The sequence below is a fragment of the Alexandromys fortis genome, unplaced genomic scaffold (genome assembly GCF_014885135.2).
Source record: "Alexandromys fortis isolate MF-2015 unplaced genomic scaffold, M_Fortis_MF-2015_v1.1 scaffold_0, whole genome shotgun sequence".
Lineage (NCBI taxonomy): Eukaryota > Metazoa > Chordata > Mammalia > Rodentia > Cricetidae > Alexandromys > Alexandromys fortis.
Window position 1 is genome coordinate 36,004,065 of NW_026067949.1, and position 18,788 is coordinate 36,022,852.

At 36.2% G+C, this 18,788-nt stretch overlaps 1 protein-coding gene across 1 annotated transcript in view; it reads left to right on the forward strand.

Annotated features, from left to right (window-relative positions):
* The window catches only part of Adgrl3 (adhesion G protein-coupled receptor L3), a 734,036-nt gene extending 719,327 nt beyond the window's left edge, over positions 1-14,709 (forward strand). The window contains exon 25 of the mRNA XM_050149593.1: positions 11,873-14,709. Within this exon, the coding sequence (XP_050005550.1) occupies positions 11,873-11,949 (77 nt within the window). The 3' untranslated portion in view covers positions 11,950-14,709. The remainder of the gene's footprint in view (positions 1-11,872) is intronic.
* The last annotated feature ends 4,079 nt before the right edge of the window (positions 14,710-18,788 follow it).

Below are 18,788 nucleotides of genomic sequence, written 5' to 3' on the forward strand. Positions count from 1 at the left end.
CTCCTGTACACAGCATCACCCATGTGTATTTGCATAGACACAAGCATGTGGACACATAAAATTCTATCATTTTTTTTCCAGAGTCAGACAATTTTAAGGAGAACTGGGTTGACAGAGTACATCTGAGTCCAGTGCTAACCTTGTGATATTGCTTAGTTGTCTGTAGGTGTTTGTAGAGGCTTCAGGCCTCATGAACTTTCCCTGTCCACTTTGGTACAGCCACTAGTTTCGTCCTTTAAGTTCACATTTGGTCAGTCATGCTGATGAGACTTGATGGGTAAATCTCCCATCATTTCTAGGAGACACAATTTAACAAAGCTCCCTGATTGTTTGGCTCTCACAATCTCTTTACCTCCTCCTCTGCAATGTTGTCTGAGCTTTAGGTGTTTTGTCCATGTATCCACTGGGACTGGGCTCCACAGCTCTACATTTGGATTGGCTATAATTTTCTGTAACAGTTTTTGTCTGTGGCAAAGAGAAGTTTCCTTGATGAAGGGTAAATTTTGGTTTTCCTTTTGAAGCATTTCCCAGTTATACTACAAGTCATACATAAATATAAAAAAAATCTTCTTGAATTATCTCATTAAAAAATGTTAGAAGTCTTCAAATCTGAAACTCAAAGACTTGGACCTATACCAGGAGAAATAACCTTTTCTTTCTGGTATATTTAATTTAAAACAAGCTACAGGGGTGACCACCACAAGAAAATAATACCAATCTTCTATCAAAATAATTAAAGGCTAACAGTGATTTAATTACAAATAAGATTGAAAATTTCCACATTAAAAATTCAGTTGAAAATCATTGTTTGATTGAAGTCATACTATGCCTAAACATCTAATTCTAGATATATGGAGTTAAAATGACATGACAATATCATTGGGTACAGGCTTTATGTTAAAGAAGCTGCGTAATTTTCAGATTCTATAGCTTTGAAGATGGGGGAATGATCAACCCTTCCCATTCCTCTCACTACCCATAAATGTAAGCGGAATACAAAATCAACATACACTTTAACCTTTCTCAAAAGAGTATCCACTTTAGGTATAACCTGAATTGTAAAGATTAAGTCACACTTGAGGCTTATACAGTTGCATGTCCAAAGTGCTTGAAAATGCTCTCCAAGGCAGGGAGTGCTTAAAAGGATTACAACTCTCAAGACTATTGTCACAAAGCACACTGTGCTACAAATAAACCCTGATGTGGCTGTTGCAGAAAATAGGTGCTGAAAAGAGCACACTTTAGAGAGAGACTCCACTCTGTGTATGCACAGAATAAGACTCTTTTAATTAAATGAGCTGCAGCTCAGATGTCTCCAGAGTTTTAGAATGCTACTCAGCAATTATGTCCCCGTTGAGATTTAATTATCCCATTAGATACTTATTTACTACTACACATTAACTTACAGTACACCATTAGAGTGCATGTACTAATAAATACATAACCATTGCTAGATAGGCATAACTTAACGAAATAATTATTCACATTTATTTTCCAAGCATTTAATAAAATGCCCAGAACGATGCACTACCATTGAAGACAAACAACATTGTGCATGTGTATGTGTGTATTTCTATATTTATATATTTTGATAAGAAAAAGGATGAACTGAAAACACTTCCAGGCTACTATTATATTATCTAATCTCTTTTGTAATGAACCATACACAGATCCACTTAGAAGTTTAATTTGATCCATATGCTAGAGACATGGAGAGATCTTAGAAAGGGACAATAACAGAGATATGGAGAATCCCAAGTGTCACTTGTTAGAGAGAGAGAGAGAGAGACTTAATGAGTTTTATTGAATTTGTTCTTTAATATTTCGTAATGCGCGTAATGAACTTGGATTAGTCTCACTTTCTCTTTTCCTACATATTCTGAAAGAGTGATTTCCTCTGCCATTGGTAAGAATGCCATGTTTGGAAGTTGACTGCGCTTTATTCCTAGATCCTTCCTTTGCTCTTTTAAAAATGCACAGTGCAGTAAGCTTCTCCCAAATGAGCTTTGAATTCTTGCCACTGAAGGCTTGCCTGGGTGTCATGGTTTCTCTTTATAAACTTCTTCAGCTCTGCCAGGATCACAGCTCGCCCTCTCACCCATGCCACCGCTCTAGTAACAGTTTTATTTCGCAGTCCAAACCTGCTTCGGATATGCAACCATCCCTTCACTTGCAAGAAGCTGTGTCTGCCGCCCATTTCAATGCTGATGTTTCCACATTCGCTCGGGGTTTTCTGATGCAACGAGCTGCTGTCAAGGAAAACATGTTCATATCTTCTACCCACAGATTGTGCTAGTTTATTCTTACTTCCTTTATGCACTGTGGTCTTATCTTGAACCTTGAAGTAAGGCAGCAGAACAGCCTGAATTTTGTTTCCTTCATCGAGAATTCATGGATGGTGGATTTTTTTTTCTTATCAAAGGTCCTACCCCAGCATATGACATTTTTCTTTCCTTATTACATTGCGTTCAGTTTTTTATTTTTCACTGAAAAGGAAACATTTCAGGGCTTCTCTTTGGCATATAGAAATTTACAGCCTCGTTACTCTAGTGCTGTGGGGTCATTGTTAAGTAAAATGATTGTAGCTTGAGCACTGCCCTATTGTGACAGATAATCTGATGACTGATAGCTACTAAAGTGACTAATTGCCTGGAGAAAATATTATATGGCTATGAAGAGAAAAAGTGATGGTTTCCTTCCAGGCTAGATGGCCATGAAGCTTCATTATGTTACTCAGATCTATGAAAAAAATATAATTAATGAATTGCCTACTTCTAGATTTTTCCATTTAGTAATTTCTGTCTGCAGTGGACTGTCTATAGCTCAAGTTGCAGAAAGTGAAAGAGCAGAGTAGGTGTGATTCCTGAATGACTTGGAGGATAGTTCCTTAAAGGAGCTGCTTCATGAGCTAGGAAGGCGATTGCCCATCTTTCATTCCCTTTTCCATACTGTCGGAATGACCACTGAATCCAGTAAGCAATTTTAAAACAGCAATAACAACAGACACATAAATACTCAGAAGCCTATGCACTCAAGATATTAAAGCAGACAGACCAGAGAAGCAGCCATCTCTTCTGCAAAGCCTGGGTTGGAGATGGCCATTTTGTTTAATCTGAGGAGAAACTGAATGTTGTCCAAGTGTGGTGCATACTGGAAATTCTAGCATTTGGGAGGCAAAAGGATGGTAAGTTCAAGACCAGCCTGGGCTACCTTATAACAAGAGTCAAATGTAAAGCAAAAAAACAAAAGCAAACCCTAAAGCAGTGGTTCTCAACCTTCCCAATGCTGCAACCCTTTAATACAGTTCCTCATGTTGTGGTGATCCTCGGCCTTAAAATTATTTCTGTTGCTACTTCATAACTAATTTTGCTACTGTTATGAACCATAATGTAAATATCTGTGTTTTCTGATGGTCTCGACCCACAAATTGAGAACTAGTGCCCTAAAACAAAACATAATCTCACCCTCATTTTGATCACTAATATTTAAGCTTTTTTTTTTTTTTTTTTGTCACATGAAACTGCATTCTCCTTAAAGGAGAGAAGAGTGAGGCTGTTAAAATGATTACTTCATTGTTTTGGCAGATACAATAATTACACCACTTCTTTAACTAGACACGGTTTTGCATTTCAGTATCCAACTGCAGCTTCGCTTCAGGGTCTTCCTTTAGACAGCACAGGACAATTGTAGTTAAGTCTCCTGTCTTCTCGGATTACATTTCAGTGTGGGAGAGATCTCCGCATCCTTCAGAACCAGCACAGCATGATCTCTCATTACCACCCTGCCGGTATCAGAGGAGCTTCCTCTCAAGTTTGTAATCATGTGAAAATGGCAGCCAAGTACTTAGTCAAAAGATAGTAAGTGTGCTTCAATTAAAGCCTGATAACAACATAAACCTCTTCTTCCTTGACTCATGTATAAAAGCTGTCCAGACTGACATTTCACTACACAATTAGAAACTAGTACTACAGTGTGTTCAAGTATCTTTCAATTAAAGATATATATCTTTATTTAATCCAACTATATATCATTCTATATCTATCTACAGCTATCTATTGATCTATCTATATCTATAGAGCTATATCTATTTGTCTATCTATCCATATATAGTTATATGATGAGGCAGAAGTAAAAGGAAATGAAAAAGATGGAAGGGAATTTGGGAGAGAAGGGGGGAATGAAGAGAAAAAAACAAATTAGGACCAGATAAGGTTTATCACAGGCCGTAATAGGAAGCAAATACATTATTAGAAAGCCCTCTGAATGTCTGAACAGATGTAAGTCTCAGTTCAAGCTAGCGTGATCATTCTTGTGTAGAACTGTAAGACAACTGAACTAGTCTTTGTTTGAGGTTTAGTATTGGATACAGTGTCGCCTGGTGTAACCTAGAGATGGCCTAAAAGTCAGACATTTATCTCTTTAGGGCTAAAATTATAAGCATGGCCCATAACACCCAGCTTTCACAAATCATTTAGTAAGTATCTGTATATAAAACAAGTGAAAAAAATGCTTCAAAGCCAATATTGCTGAACAGTAAGCATTCCAATAGTCTCTTCCACCATACTAGGTGTAAAACATGGGGTTTACAAAACCTTCCTGGAATGCACCCAGCTTCTCCTACAAATCCTTCCCCTTCACCCACTACCTTCCCCCACCTCCACCCTCCCTCACCCCCATAAGCGCCTCTTTCACTTCAGCATGTAGTTTCCTGGTAAAGGACCTTATGAATGTTGGACCCTGTGCTTTAGAGTTCTTCCTGACCAAGCACAGACTCTACTCTGTCTAACAGGATAGTGATCTTTTGCATTCTCAGATTTTCTTCATACATTAATAAATTGGTGAAATGTGTTGAATGAATATTAATATGATAATTTGTATAAATCACAAATGTTCCAATTCTTCTGGGAATTTTTGTAAATGTTTAAATATTCCATAATCCAAATTTATTCTTTATTTTCCTAGACAAATTAAAAACCCACACTTGACACTTTTAAATTACTAAACTATATTTGGATTTACCAAGTGGACTTTTGATTAAGATTAATCAATTTGCCTTCTTTGTTTGTCATAGTTATATCAGGCTAAAATTGCTGCCAGATAATGCAAAGTATATAAGTACTGTTTATTTCAGCATATTTTTCTGATTTTTTTCTTTTGAATCAATAAAATTTAGCTGTAATTTTCATTTTTTTTCAAAGAAATACGTAGTTTTCTTGAGGTTACAGTAGTAGGTGGAGGCTGAATTGAAAATAAAATCTGCTTGGCTCTTAAATCTGACTTCTATTTACATAGTTTTTTTTTTTTATACAAAATCCACTTGTTTTCATTCAGAAAAAAAACCAAATCTGTGGCATGTACTGCGTGCTGGGATTTTGTGCTGATTCCTAAGACTACAATGATAAGTAGCTTTATTTCTGGCTCGAAAGATTATTGCATAATATCCTTTTGTACTTTTATTCCATATTTCCCTCTAAGGAAATCATATATAAATCTTTAGAAAACATTTCATTTAAAATATTTTAAAACTATAAAAGCAGTCATTTTACTGTAATACATATATCATTTGGGCACAAAGACTGTTTCTATGATAATTATTGTTTAGATTCATTTTCATCAGAGAAGAGTAATTTTAAAGGAATACAAATAAGGTTTTTAATTTAAAAATAAGAAGTATCATCTTTAAAAAAGCAGTTATCTTTGGAGTTCATACATAAAGGTCTTAGAAACTGGTGTTCCTTAATACCTCTTTAAAGATTTGCATACAGGAAAACATGGCAACTATTTTAAGTCTTTTATCCTTTTTATATTAGTATTTATTGCTATATAAAACTACAACAAAAGTTACTTTCTTAGGGCAAGAATGACTAATCCTTTCAACTTTGTGATGTGGGCTGAGTACTCTTCTTCTTGGAAATGTCAAGGTGTTTTGTCAGACTACAGTCATGACAAGCTTCTGTTAGGCTTCCTTCCAAAGTTTGCCCGTAACCCTGTATTTAAGATTTGACTATTCATGACTTTTGGGCAGGAAGCATTTACTTCTCTAGGGATTTCACTTTTTTCATGGCTGTTGATCATAAGCAGCTCTCAGTTCTGAACCACTTGGGTCTCTCTATAGAGAAACTTACAAGTAGACAGCTTACTTTATCAGAACAAGAAAATGAACCAGAATACAGTAGAGGCACACTAGCAAGATGGCACTGATATTGAAAGCTAACCACATAGTTGGATACAATTCTTTCAAAGCAGGTCACCCAAAGTTGGATTCACCCAACGTGCAAGTAGAAGGGAACAAAACAAGGCACGAAAAGTATGAGGTGAGAAGCATTCCAGGCTGATGTTGCATCTGCTACAGACTTCCATCTGTATGGTTCTTAACATCAATTGATGTGTAAAGCAAAGGTAGCAAAATTCAGTCACTATGATGCAATAAAATTCTGTTGACGACAGCCATTATAGGTTTACTATATGCTCAATGCTAGGTTAGCGATTGTTCAGCTTTGATTTCACTTAGAGTTCTAATAAGACTCCTAGAATATTAGTAAAAGTTAATTTATATAGTCTGAAAAGAAATTTCAGTTGTTAAAGCACTCCTTGCCCTTCAAGCATGAGGACCCAATTTTGGATTGACAGAACCCATGTAAAGCTGGTTATGGTAGTGTATGTGTATCTCTAATCCCAGTGTGCCTGTGATGAAGTGGGAGTCAAAACCAGAACAATTCCTAGAAACTCACAGGTCAGCTAGTCTGGGTTCTCGGCCCACCAATACATGTATCATGACACATGTGCTTCCCCCCATAAATATGATACACATGAATGAATATTTTCCAAAAGAGTTTAAAAAGTTATATAATGTTCTCATTCTATTCGGAGAAGTTGGAGCACTAAGGATAATATAGCTAGTAAGAACTGGCTAGCCTATTTGTAATTTCATGATTGAGGTTGCTATACTGCAGCTAAAATATGTTTATATACATATAAGAAAATATATATACAGTCTTTGGTCTAAACATTGTAAACTAGACATTCTCTAATTAATGTGTTTATAACTGAATTTCAAGACCAAGCAATCTTCTAAATAGGACTTTAAAATCTCAGAGGAAGAAATGCCAGCTATGAGTTAATGTCCATATAAACACACCAGATAGCCAGGCTCTGCTGCACAGAACTTCTCTAAGCCTACATCAGTTATTACTGTAGACTGTGGAAAAGCCTGAGCAGACTTCTGCAGATAATTACACTGACATTCCTACTTCATTACTTTTAATGGAATTGAATTAGTTGTACTCATACCAGCAAATATGAACACTACCTTTGGAAGGAAGACATGTCACACATCCTTATTCTCAACTGGATGGACAGCTTTTGGCAGGAGGTCACTTTAGAGCATGAAGGAGATTTCTCTCAGCCAAGGACTGAGCTTTAATTAAAATGAGATAAATTTTAAAATGGTTTCTGATGATCCCCTCCATCTAGCTTAACTGGAAGTGAAATGGTCAGATAACAGAATGTGGTTACAGAATACAGTTGTGTGTGCAAATTTGTCATTTGCATGAATGAATATCCAGGATTTACTTGCCTGTTGATTCATCTCAAAGGACAAGTTAAACATTCAGTGATGGACACAGATAGATAATAAACAGGGTGTAAATAGACCATAGAGAGATAGTAGATAAATTAAAAGATTTGAAAATAGAATATTTTTTTTTTTGATTTTTCGAGACAGGGCTTCTCCTTAGTTTTTGGTTCCTGTCCTGGAACTAGCTCTTGTAGACCAGGCTGGCCTTGAACTCACAGAGATCAGCCTGCCTCTGCCTCCGAGTGCTGGGATTAAAGGCGTGTGCCACCACCACCCAGCTGATAATGCCCTGTCTTAATTAGAGTTTCTATTACTGTGATGAAACACCATTCAAATTTGTTTACTGAAACACACTTCTTTCCCCTGGGCTGATTCCACTTCCTTTTGGCAGCTCTCTTTTGCACACATCTCACAACTCGGACTCTGACATCTCTAACTTCTTGGGTTCTCCAAGACAATCCAGGCTTCACCTTCACAGCTTCCCACAATGGGCTCTCTACTGGACTTCCATTCAGAGACACCCCTGACACAAGTCTAGCCTCAGTGTCTTTCTTTATGTGGGAAGGTAAATTCTATAATCCATTTCTTCTGTCTTTAACTCTATAGTCAGAACTACGTGGCAGAAGCATCCAAGTTCTGCTGCTTGCTGGGGCTGGGGCATGACCCTCTTGTTTAATTCCAGCTTCGCTAGTTTCCCTGCTTCCATTCACTACCTAAACTTGGCTTTCTTTGAAAATTGCTCTTTAGACCAGACTGACCTCAAACTCAGAGATTCACCAGCCTCTGCCTTCCCAGTGCTGGGATTAAAGGTGTGCACCACCACACCCAGCTCTAAGCTTTTCTTTAGTTCTTTTTCACAACTTTGAAATTTAGCTGGATGGGATCTTTGCCCTGAGGTCACCACTCCCTATATTCCATTTCTCAATCTGTTTATCTCCTTGAAAATAAGATTTAGCTCCAATTCACTTCCCGGTGCTCTTTTTCTCCCCAAAATTTACATTTTGTAATTTCTCCTGCCCATCTTGCTCTTCTTCATTATAAATCTTCATTAGAGTGACCACTAATATCCACATAACAAAGTCTAGACTAGGCTGTTTAGAGATTTCTTCTGCCAGTGGAATTAATCGGGGACTCTTCACTTCAGCCTTGGGCAGACTCTTTGAACAAGGACAAAATGCAGCCATGTCCTTCTCCAAACTATTGCAAGAACAATCCCTAGGTAACATTCTAAAATTCTTCTTCTTGAGTGAGCTCCAGCCAGTTGAAATAACTCTTAGCACCACTGTCTTCCATGCTCCCACGAGCATGGCCCATGAAGTAGTGCTTAAAGCATTCCACTGTTTTCAGAAAGTACCAAAGTTCAAATTCCCCCAAATAAAAACATGGTCAGGCCTATCACAGCAATATCCAAGTCTCTGGCACCAAATTCTGTCATAGATTTTTATTGCTCTGAAAAGACACCATGACCATGCCAAGTTTCATAAAGAAAAACATTTAATTGAGGGTGATTTGTTTACAGTTTCAGAGAGACAGTCCATTCCCATCAGGATGAGGAGCATGGTGGCATGCAGGCTGATGTGGGGCTGGAACTGAGAGTCCTACATCTTGACTCAATGACAATAGGAAGTTGTTTATCACACTGAATGAAGGTTGAGCAAAGAAACCTCAAAGTCTGCCCCCACAGTGACACACCTCCTCCAACAAGGCTGTTTTCTTTCAAACCACCATAATCACTGAAACAAGTCAGGAGAAAACTCAAACAGGGCAAGATCCTGGAGACAAGAGTTGATACAGGTCAGAGGTCATGATGGGGTACTTACTACTTATTGGCTTGCTTCCCCAGGATTGCTCAGTCTGCTTCCTTATAGAATCCAGTACCACCAGCCAAAGGATTGCACCACCCACTGTCAGCTGGGCTCACCCCTGTTGATCACTAATTGAGAAAATGCCTTACAGCAGGGTCTCATGGAGGCATTCCCTCAACTGAGGTTCTTTCTTCTCTGTTGACTCTAGTTTGTGTCAACTTGACACATAAAATCAGCCAGTACAGGATATAAATATTTTATCAAAGATTGCACTTGTATTTTGTGAATAATATTAAGTAATATTTTTTTTTCAGGAAACAAAATTCAGTTATGTAAACTACAGATAGAACTTGGGAGGCTGAGGCAGGAATATAAGTTTCTTTCACAAGTTCAAAACTAGTCTATGTATAATTGATTGAGACCATGAGGGAGGAAAAAAAAACAAAAGTAACAAAAATGATAAAATTAAAGATGTAAGGGTAACATTCAGCCCTTCCACTTAATACATTCCTCATGGCCCTCCATCCAGCCTGTTTTCTGTTCCATAACTCCTTTAGGTCATTTAAATTATTTCTTTAGATGGCTATAAATAAAGATTGGAAAACATCGTTATTCTCTTACTCATTGAACTCTTAGTGCATGTGTTTCCCGCTGAAAGACTTTTTCTAACTATTGACCCTTACATGTTATCTTTATATATTTATCATAAAATCTATCACACTTCACAAAAAGCTGTAAAATATATAATTTACATAATCATTATAAAAGCAAGCCCACATTTTTAAAAGTTAAGGATTAGAGACTTTCCAATGATTGGTAAGTCCAGTGTGTCCTTCTTGCTTTCATCCCTTCCTTGCAACTTTAATCCCTTTTACTGCTTTCTCATTCTTTAAAAGTATTTTGTACTTAGTTTTGAATAATTTTTAAGTTCCTTTCTTTCTTCTCTTCCTTCCTTCCTTTCTTCCTTCATTCTTTTCTTTCTTCCTTCCTTTCTTTTTTTCCTAGATTCTGTGTTTGTGAAAGCAAACGATACAAGTGTCTACACTTAAACTTGGTTGTTGTAGAGAATCTCTTTTGCCAATCAAAAAAAAAAAATGTTATACTTTGTACAATGAACTACACATCACGTGGATAATTTCTAGTTTGGGACTGGGAGATCAGTGGTACCCATCTTCTTCTATGTTTCCTTTGTATGTGTTTGCAAGAATATTTGTTTCTTAACTTTTTGCTGTGTAAGGTTGAAACTATTTTCAAAAGTATGAGTTTCTGTGTTTCTCTTTCTCACACATTCAAATGCTGCTATTATGGTTTCTTTTTAAAATTGGGGTGAGATCTTACTATATCTGTAGTTTGGTCCTGAACTCTATGGAGATAATGTTCCAGTAATCTCTCATGTCAGAATACCTGTAACTGTAGGAACACAGTACCATGCTAGACTCTCATTTCTTCTAATCTTCTTTCTGTTTTTCTCATTTCTATTCTTAATCTCTTTCTAATTCTAATTAGTTTGTTTTGTGGATTATTAGTTGAAGATGTGTTATGTTTGTTTATTCTGTGGAACATTTGTTTAATGATGTAAAGATGTGTTACAGTCTTTTACGTTGCATTTGTTTAACTCTGAACAAATTTACTGTGTTACTTTGCGTATTTTTTTTCTTTTCCTTTTTAATTTTCTACAGGGTTTCTCTGTAGCCTTTGAGCCTGTCCTGGAATTCACTCAGTAGACCAGGCTGGCCTTGAACAGAGATCCACCAGTCTCTGTCCAGGATTAAAGGCCGTGCACCACCACTGCCCAGAAGGCAACTTTGCAAGCCTAAAATACTTGATTGGTTTAATAAAGAGCTGAAGGGCCAGTAGTTAGGTTGGAGAAAAGATAGGAGGGGCTGGTAGTCAGAGAGCATAAATAGGAGAAGCAATCTAGGAAGAAAAGATCAGGACTGAGAAAAAGAAGAGTAGAGGCCATCGTCATGGGCCTGTCACCCAGCTACACAGCAAGCCAGGGAGGAAGAAGTCAAGAGCGGTATATAGAGTAGAAAAAAGTAATAGCCCAGAGGCAAAAAGTAGATAAAATAATTTAACTTAAGAAAAGCTGGCTAGAGAAAAGACAAGCTATGGCCAGGCATTCATAAGTAAGAATAAGTTTCTGCGTATTTATTTGGGAGCTGGGTGGTGGACGCCCCAAGAATAAAATGTGAAAAAACACCTGTGAGTTTCAATTATGCCAGCAACAACATCCTACTGATCATAATTTTAGTTTGTGTGGTGGTTTAATTGTTTAATTGGACACATTTTAGGATTTCTGACTTATGAAATGCTCATTGTGGTCTTTATTATTGTTTCTAACTTACTGCTTCATATTTTAGGACCTGAATTCAGATTTATACATGCTGAAGCTGTCATTTCCATTCTATTACTGTTTCATTTAACTTACAGAAAATTCTGCATATGCCTTCTGTATTTTAAAATGTTCACTTGACTTATTTTGGTTCAGGGATGCCTCCCAGAAGCCCTCCTGCAGTGCACTGTGCAGAGCCTTCCAGCACCCGGACACAGAACCTATGGACCTGAGCCTGACCCACCACCCACATTATCCTATGGTACCTGGCAGCAAATATCTGCATACGTGATGGAAAAATCATGATGATAATATTTGAATGGAGCAACGTGTACACTGAAAAATTTCCAATTAAGCTTCCTAGCTGTAACCAGAGGTTTCAGTTCTTTTAATTATTTACTTTTAAATTTTATAAGTACTCTGAGAATTTTGTACAATGTGTTTTGTTTATAGTCCCTCATTTACCCAACACCTTCCAGACCAACTCTCATTTTCTATGCATCCAATATTGCTCTCTCCCCAAGTCCAATTTGTGCTGTGCACACAGTCTTGGGTATATGGCCTTCTAATGGGTTTGGTGGACTTACTAGTGGTGACTCTCTTAAGGAAAACTGGCTCTCCCTCTCCCAGAAGCTTTCAAGTGCCAATAACTTCTCAGCTAGTGGTGGGATTTCAAGTCTACACCCCCCAGACTTGGATAGGATTTCTTAATGCTATTAATAAGAACACTGCTCTCTCTGGTCAGTTACATAGTCAATGACTCACAGACACAAGCATAAATTTTAAAAGTATCTTACTCAAGAGGATCAGAACTTCTATGTGTTGCCTATTACCAATCCTTAAATACTATTGAAATAATCATAAAAGTATGTTTGAGTCTCCTGTTTCATGTGTTTTGAAATAAGGGATACACTTCAGCATATCCAATGTCCTCTCACTCCCTGCTTATACAGAATATAGATATGTGTATATGTATGTATATATGTATATATAATATAATCTCAAACACTAATTGATCAGTATAACATAAGGCACAGTTCACAATCAGAATTGTATCAATAAGAATCTAAGGAATAAGTTCATCATTTGTGACTATTTTCCCTGCAAAGGAAATTTCAGTGTTGTCAAATTTAACAGAACATGTATGAAATATTTTATAGTTTCCCCAAATTAGATATAAAATGTTTGTAAAAATCACATGATATTGCTATTGACAAATCACAGAGCTGACACTGCTTTGATTTACCAATAAGGAAAGACTATTTCAATTGTGTTGAAATATTAAATTATATTCCCATCTATTGGTCAAAATTATCAAATTGTTATATAAAAGATATTAAGAAATTTACAGGGAGAAATATTTAGAGAAAGTGGTTTCGATGTTTTGGTCAAAGGGCAACTTTAAAACATGTTTATCTTTTCTGTTTATGGTAATTTTCGGATTTTGGGAGCTTCTCATTTATTGTGATTTTTGTTTTCACTATACATACATATTGAGTATTTCATCTAATTTGTTATTGATATTTTTTAGTTTATCCTTTTTTTTTGAAAAAGAACCCCAAAAGAAATAAATTCTGATTCTCTTTTAAACCCTGGAATTTTGTCTATTTCCTCCTATTGGAGGATTATTCATTATAATTTTGCTATTAAATGTGCATAAAATTGGCTTCTCTGTGAAAATGCTTTCACTCCTAGGTTCTCAACTCAATTTTTACTACTGGTATAATTGTTTTATTCTGTGAAAATTCTTCTTGTAACATTTGACCACTTAAAACACTTCTTAACCATTTTTATTAACCTGTGAAAAATTAAAAATAACATTGTAGTATTTAGTTGACTATGTGTGTTACAAATACTTTCAAACATACAAATATTTCAAAATATACAATGTTGCAAACCTTTTATAACATCTTTCACTTCGTTTATTTTCATGGTATTTAGTTATATACAAAATAATGGATTCCATGATGTCCCTTTTGTTCATTTTCTACATGAGACAAGACAGAATATTTGTCTTTCTCACCAATACCGTCTCCCTCCTGCTCCTTTAGACCCCTTCTTCCCTCCACTTAGTGCCCCTTCCAGTTCCATGTCCGTGCACATGAATGTGTGGCTATGCTTTTACCTGGGTGCTGATATTTGTCTTTCGTTTTGCAGCAGGGACTACTTGTGTATAGTATGAAAAAGTTTTCTCATTAAAATTACATTTTAAAGAATTTTTCTTTCCCTGTGAGAAATATTACTTTTGTCATATGTCCACATGTAGGAATATGCTTTTGGATTTTCTGTTTTGAGTATCAATTTCTGCACATTTATGATCGCTGCTTATTAGAGTCCTATACTGTCTTATTTATTATGGCTTAATAATTATTCTATATAGTTGGCCAAGCAATTCCTTTTTTCTTTCTTTCTATTACTCTTTACTTTTGTATAAAGAATTTGAAAATATCTTGTCATAAATCATAAGAAAACCCATTTTACACTTGAAATTATGAAGGATGTGACAATAACCAGGAAATATTCTATTTTCAAATATGTTCTTTGTACCCACAAGCATGGGCCATAATTCCAAATATTCATGTAAAGGTCAGCCCATAGTTATTATTTCTTCAACTCAATTTGACATTATATATTTGCTTTTGGATTTAATACTGGAAATTAATCCAAACAGCATAGTTGTTTATGAATAAAGACTTATTAATGCACTTGAAGTTTGTATTGTAGTTACGCTGAGTACTTATGGGATATGATATCTGATATTTTGTTGATATTAATATTTCTGTCATAGCTTTACAACACCTGTGTTACTGAAAAGATGTGTTTGATCTAATGTATGGATTCTGCTTAAGAATTAAGGTAGATGGACTTTTTACTTACTGAGAGACTTCATTGTTGGATGTTTACAGGAAGCATACTTGGCTAGAGTCCAAACCTTGAGTTTTTTCATGGTGCAGCTTATTTGTAAATATTGTGCTTAATCAGGATAAAGTTGTAAGTAGCTAAAAATAAAAAAAAAGATACTTTGAATAATAATTAAAACACCAATGTATTTTTTTTTCAAGTTGGGGAATCAAGCTCAGGACCCCACCCATGCCAGAGCAGTGCCCTAACCACTGATAGACATTTCCAGCCCAAGCATTTTCAATTCTCCTATCTAAAGAAAACATTATCCTAGCACTTCTGCTACCTGTCAATATGTTCAGTCATGTGCACATGTGTGTGTATGGTATCTGCATGTGTGTGAATGTGTATGTGTATACCCTCACCGATGTGTGCACATGTGGAGTCCGGTGGTCTACTTTGTATATTCACCTCTGTAACTCCTCAACTATCTTGGAGATCTCAAGGAAACCTGAAGCCTGTCATTTGGGCTGGACAGACTCACCTTTGTGCTCTCCAGATCTATTTGCATGTCCCATCTCTAGGGCTGGGTAATGGAGACATATTACCATGCCTAACTTTTACATGTGTGTTGAAGATACGAACGTTCATGTGTTTATACAACAGACATTTTACCGTTCAAGTCATCTCTGAATCCCCACAACATATATTTAGTGTAAAAAAAATCCTTCTAATGAACTGATGAGAAGAGTTTCCACTCTCCCCCAAAAATATCAATATCAATATCAATATATATATACATATATATATATATATATAAGACAGCTTAGCTTATGGCGACATTGTATTCATTTAACACGTCATTTTATTGATTTTCATGTCACTGTATATATTTCTAAATTTAACAATTGTTATCTTCATTCGTTTGTAGCCAAATTAAAGCATAACTGACATACCATAGCTAAATTTGAGGTAAGATTTTACAACGATGTGCACACGCATATATAATGCATTATTATATAAACACTCATGAACGCTTAGTGTAGCATCTTAGCACTTCATTTATAAAATCTGTTATTATGAACCTCACACTCATGTGCTTTTAGCTCTACAGAGATAAAGTACACTACACTTTAGAATATAAACTCTTAAAGTGTGTGAAATAGAAATCCACTTAGCTCAAACAAAAAGGTAATTTATTAGGGTAGCAATATTCCCAAACCTTGGGAACCGAATTGGAATGCAGCATACCAGAGGACCTATTAGGTTCCTGTCTTGGAGCCCCAAGTCTACTTTTCTTCATATGACGTGAGTTGCTTTTCTCCTTCATTGCAGTACAGGATTTCTTTTTCTCAGTCTCATAGGTAGAAAAGCACCACACATGCTCTGCAATTGGTGTAAAGTTATGAGGTCAGTGAGAAATACTGAATTAGGTAACTTCCCAATACTTAATTTGGTCGACCAAGGCTTATACTTGCATTTTGGGTGATGGTCAGCTGTGAATACAGTGACTGGTTTGCTGCCAGTATTGAAGGGGAAGTAGAGAATGTTTTGAGGAAAGAGCCTGTGTGACAATTTACCGAGCGTGAGCTGGACTGACAGCTGCTGCATGGTTTAAATTCTTGCCATCCAAACTGTGGCCAATGGAACAACATGCATGTGTGTTACCAAAAGTCCTTTAAGAGACACAGAAGCTGAGACTATGTCCTTCTGAATCAGGATCTGTATTTATCAATATTCTCAGGTGATTTGTATTCACATCAAACCTTAAAACCATGGTTCTTCTTTGTTAAAGAGCTATGACTCTGTGAATAGTACATCTTGCTTTCAACTACAATGAATTTTGTTTTTTTCGTCTGACTTAATCTTTTACTTCCTGGCAAAAAGCCTGTGACGTGTTTTTTTTTTTTTTTTGTTTGTTTGTTTTTCGAGACAGGGTTTCTCTGTGGCTTTGGAGCCTGTCCTGGAACTAGCTCTGTAGACCAGGCTGGTCTCGAACTTACAGAGATCCGCCTGCCTCTCGAGTGCTGGGATTAAAGGCCTGCGCCACCATCGCCCGGCTCTGTGAAGTGTTTTTTAAGAATCTATTTTACACCAAGTGGTGTAGGTGAACACCTTTAATCCCAGAACTCAGGAGGAAGAGTCAGGCAGATCTCTGACTTCAAGGTCAATTTGGTCTACAGAGCAAGTTCCAGGGCAGAGAGTGCTACACAAAAAAACCCTGCTTCAAAACAAACAAATGAACAAACAAAAACGGTAAAGCAAAATGAAAATGAACAACAAATAAGAATGTATTTTACAACTTTTCAATAAAAATAGAATTTTGAAAATGAATGTTCTTTAGTGAAAAAAATGAAACAATTCCACTTGAAAGCCCTGATCACTGTTTAAATCAGTTTCAGCTTTATGTGTAGAGGTTAGCATATGTCCTCTGATGATACATTTATAGCATCTTTGAATTTTACTACTATGACATTTGGATTAATTAGCAAAATAGCTAAATGGCTGACTATGATTGAATCAAGTAATGTCGGTAGCTTTGATGACAATATTTAAAATAGAGGCCTTCTTGACTCTCAGGCACAGGTGCATTTAATTTCCCATGTAATAACATCTTAATTAAGTATTGCGGATGATTATTACATGTCAGAATCTTGTCTGATCTCTATATATACAGGCTTCATGATTTGTATTTTGTCCCATGTAGATTATAATCTACCATAACTGATCTTTTACAGGCTGCGTTGTTTTCAATCAGGTTACTTTATTGCTGCTTGTTTTACTCTTTGTGTTATATATTTTGATGATAAAATTTGGAATGTAGAATGGCACTAAATTGCCGGGCAGTGGAGGCATACATCTTTAATCCCAGCATTTGGGAGGCAGAGGCAGGCAGATCTCTGTGAGTTCGAGGCCAGCCTGGTCTACAAGAGCTAGTTCAAGGACAAGCATCAAAGCTACAGAGAAATTTTGTCTCAAAAAAAGTCAAAAAAAAAAAAAAAAAAAGAATGGCACTAGATTGGATTCAAATTCTGTTGTAATCTGTTACCAGTTACACAAGCATGAAATACATATGTAAAATTCATAAGGCTCAATTCCTTGTCTGAACAAAGGAACGATAATGATTAATTAATACCATTCTCTATAGAATAGTGATGGCTAAGACAGACAGACATCATATAGATCCTGAGGTAGGAGAAATTTCAGCAGGCTTAGTTTTTACAGCTATTTACTTGGGTAAGTGTTCATTTCTAAAATTTTATTTGATGCATGATGTTTTCTCATGTTGTTTTGGAAACAGTTTTACTTTATGAACTACTTGAAAAAGAAAAAGAAACTTTTATTTTCATATTTGTAGATTCAGACCACTTCTAACTGAGCTAATGTAGCTCCTTTACATTGGATCTTTGTTGCTATTATGTCTCTCTTTAAATAGCAACTCGAAAGTTGTGTGTGTTGGCTCCTTTGTTTCCTAAAACCACTTGAAGTTTTTTCCATGATCCTGTGGGGTGACTTCATCTAATCTTGTGCCATTATACTAACACAATGTCACAAACAGGTAAGCAGATTGAAGCCAGCATGTAACACACTGTCGATTATATTTATGAGTGTTTTGCTGAACTTCCTTCCTTAAAGAGAATTCTAGATTCTTGATTCAATATTTGAATTCCCACAGATAATCCACACAATAGTTTTGAGGTCAGATGCTCTAGGTTAGAAGGTTTTGTGGTAAATTCATGCTTTTCAATAATCATAAAAATGGTTCTTGATCTCATAAACTTTGTGAATATCCTTTAATGCCGTCACATTGTATGGAATTCTTTGTAATAGTGTAATTCTTCTATTTTAATATCTTGTTTTTGTCTTGTATATATCATGTATTTCCTCGGATGACAATCCAGTGTCAGTACAGCTCCCACAGAAGCCCATTGAATTATTCTCTTTTAGAGACTTTTCAGGCCATAAATAAACTTGGTCTCCTTTTGTCAAGTTTAGAATAAAATGAAAATAGCTACTGAGTGTAGTCAAAGGGAACAGTCAAGCAATAGTCACAACTGTTTCTCTCATGAGTGGTTAAAGTTAAACACAAAGCTAGGAATGGTTTATTAATAATCTATCTCATGTTACACTAGCTCATCCCACAAGTGGGGTATCTGAACAATTCCAGAGAACACAGCAAGGCTATTCTCCAGTCTCTCACCACTGACAGAGGACCACTCTGGTGGGTCCA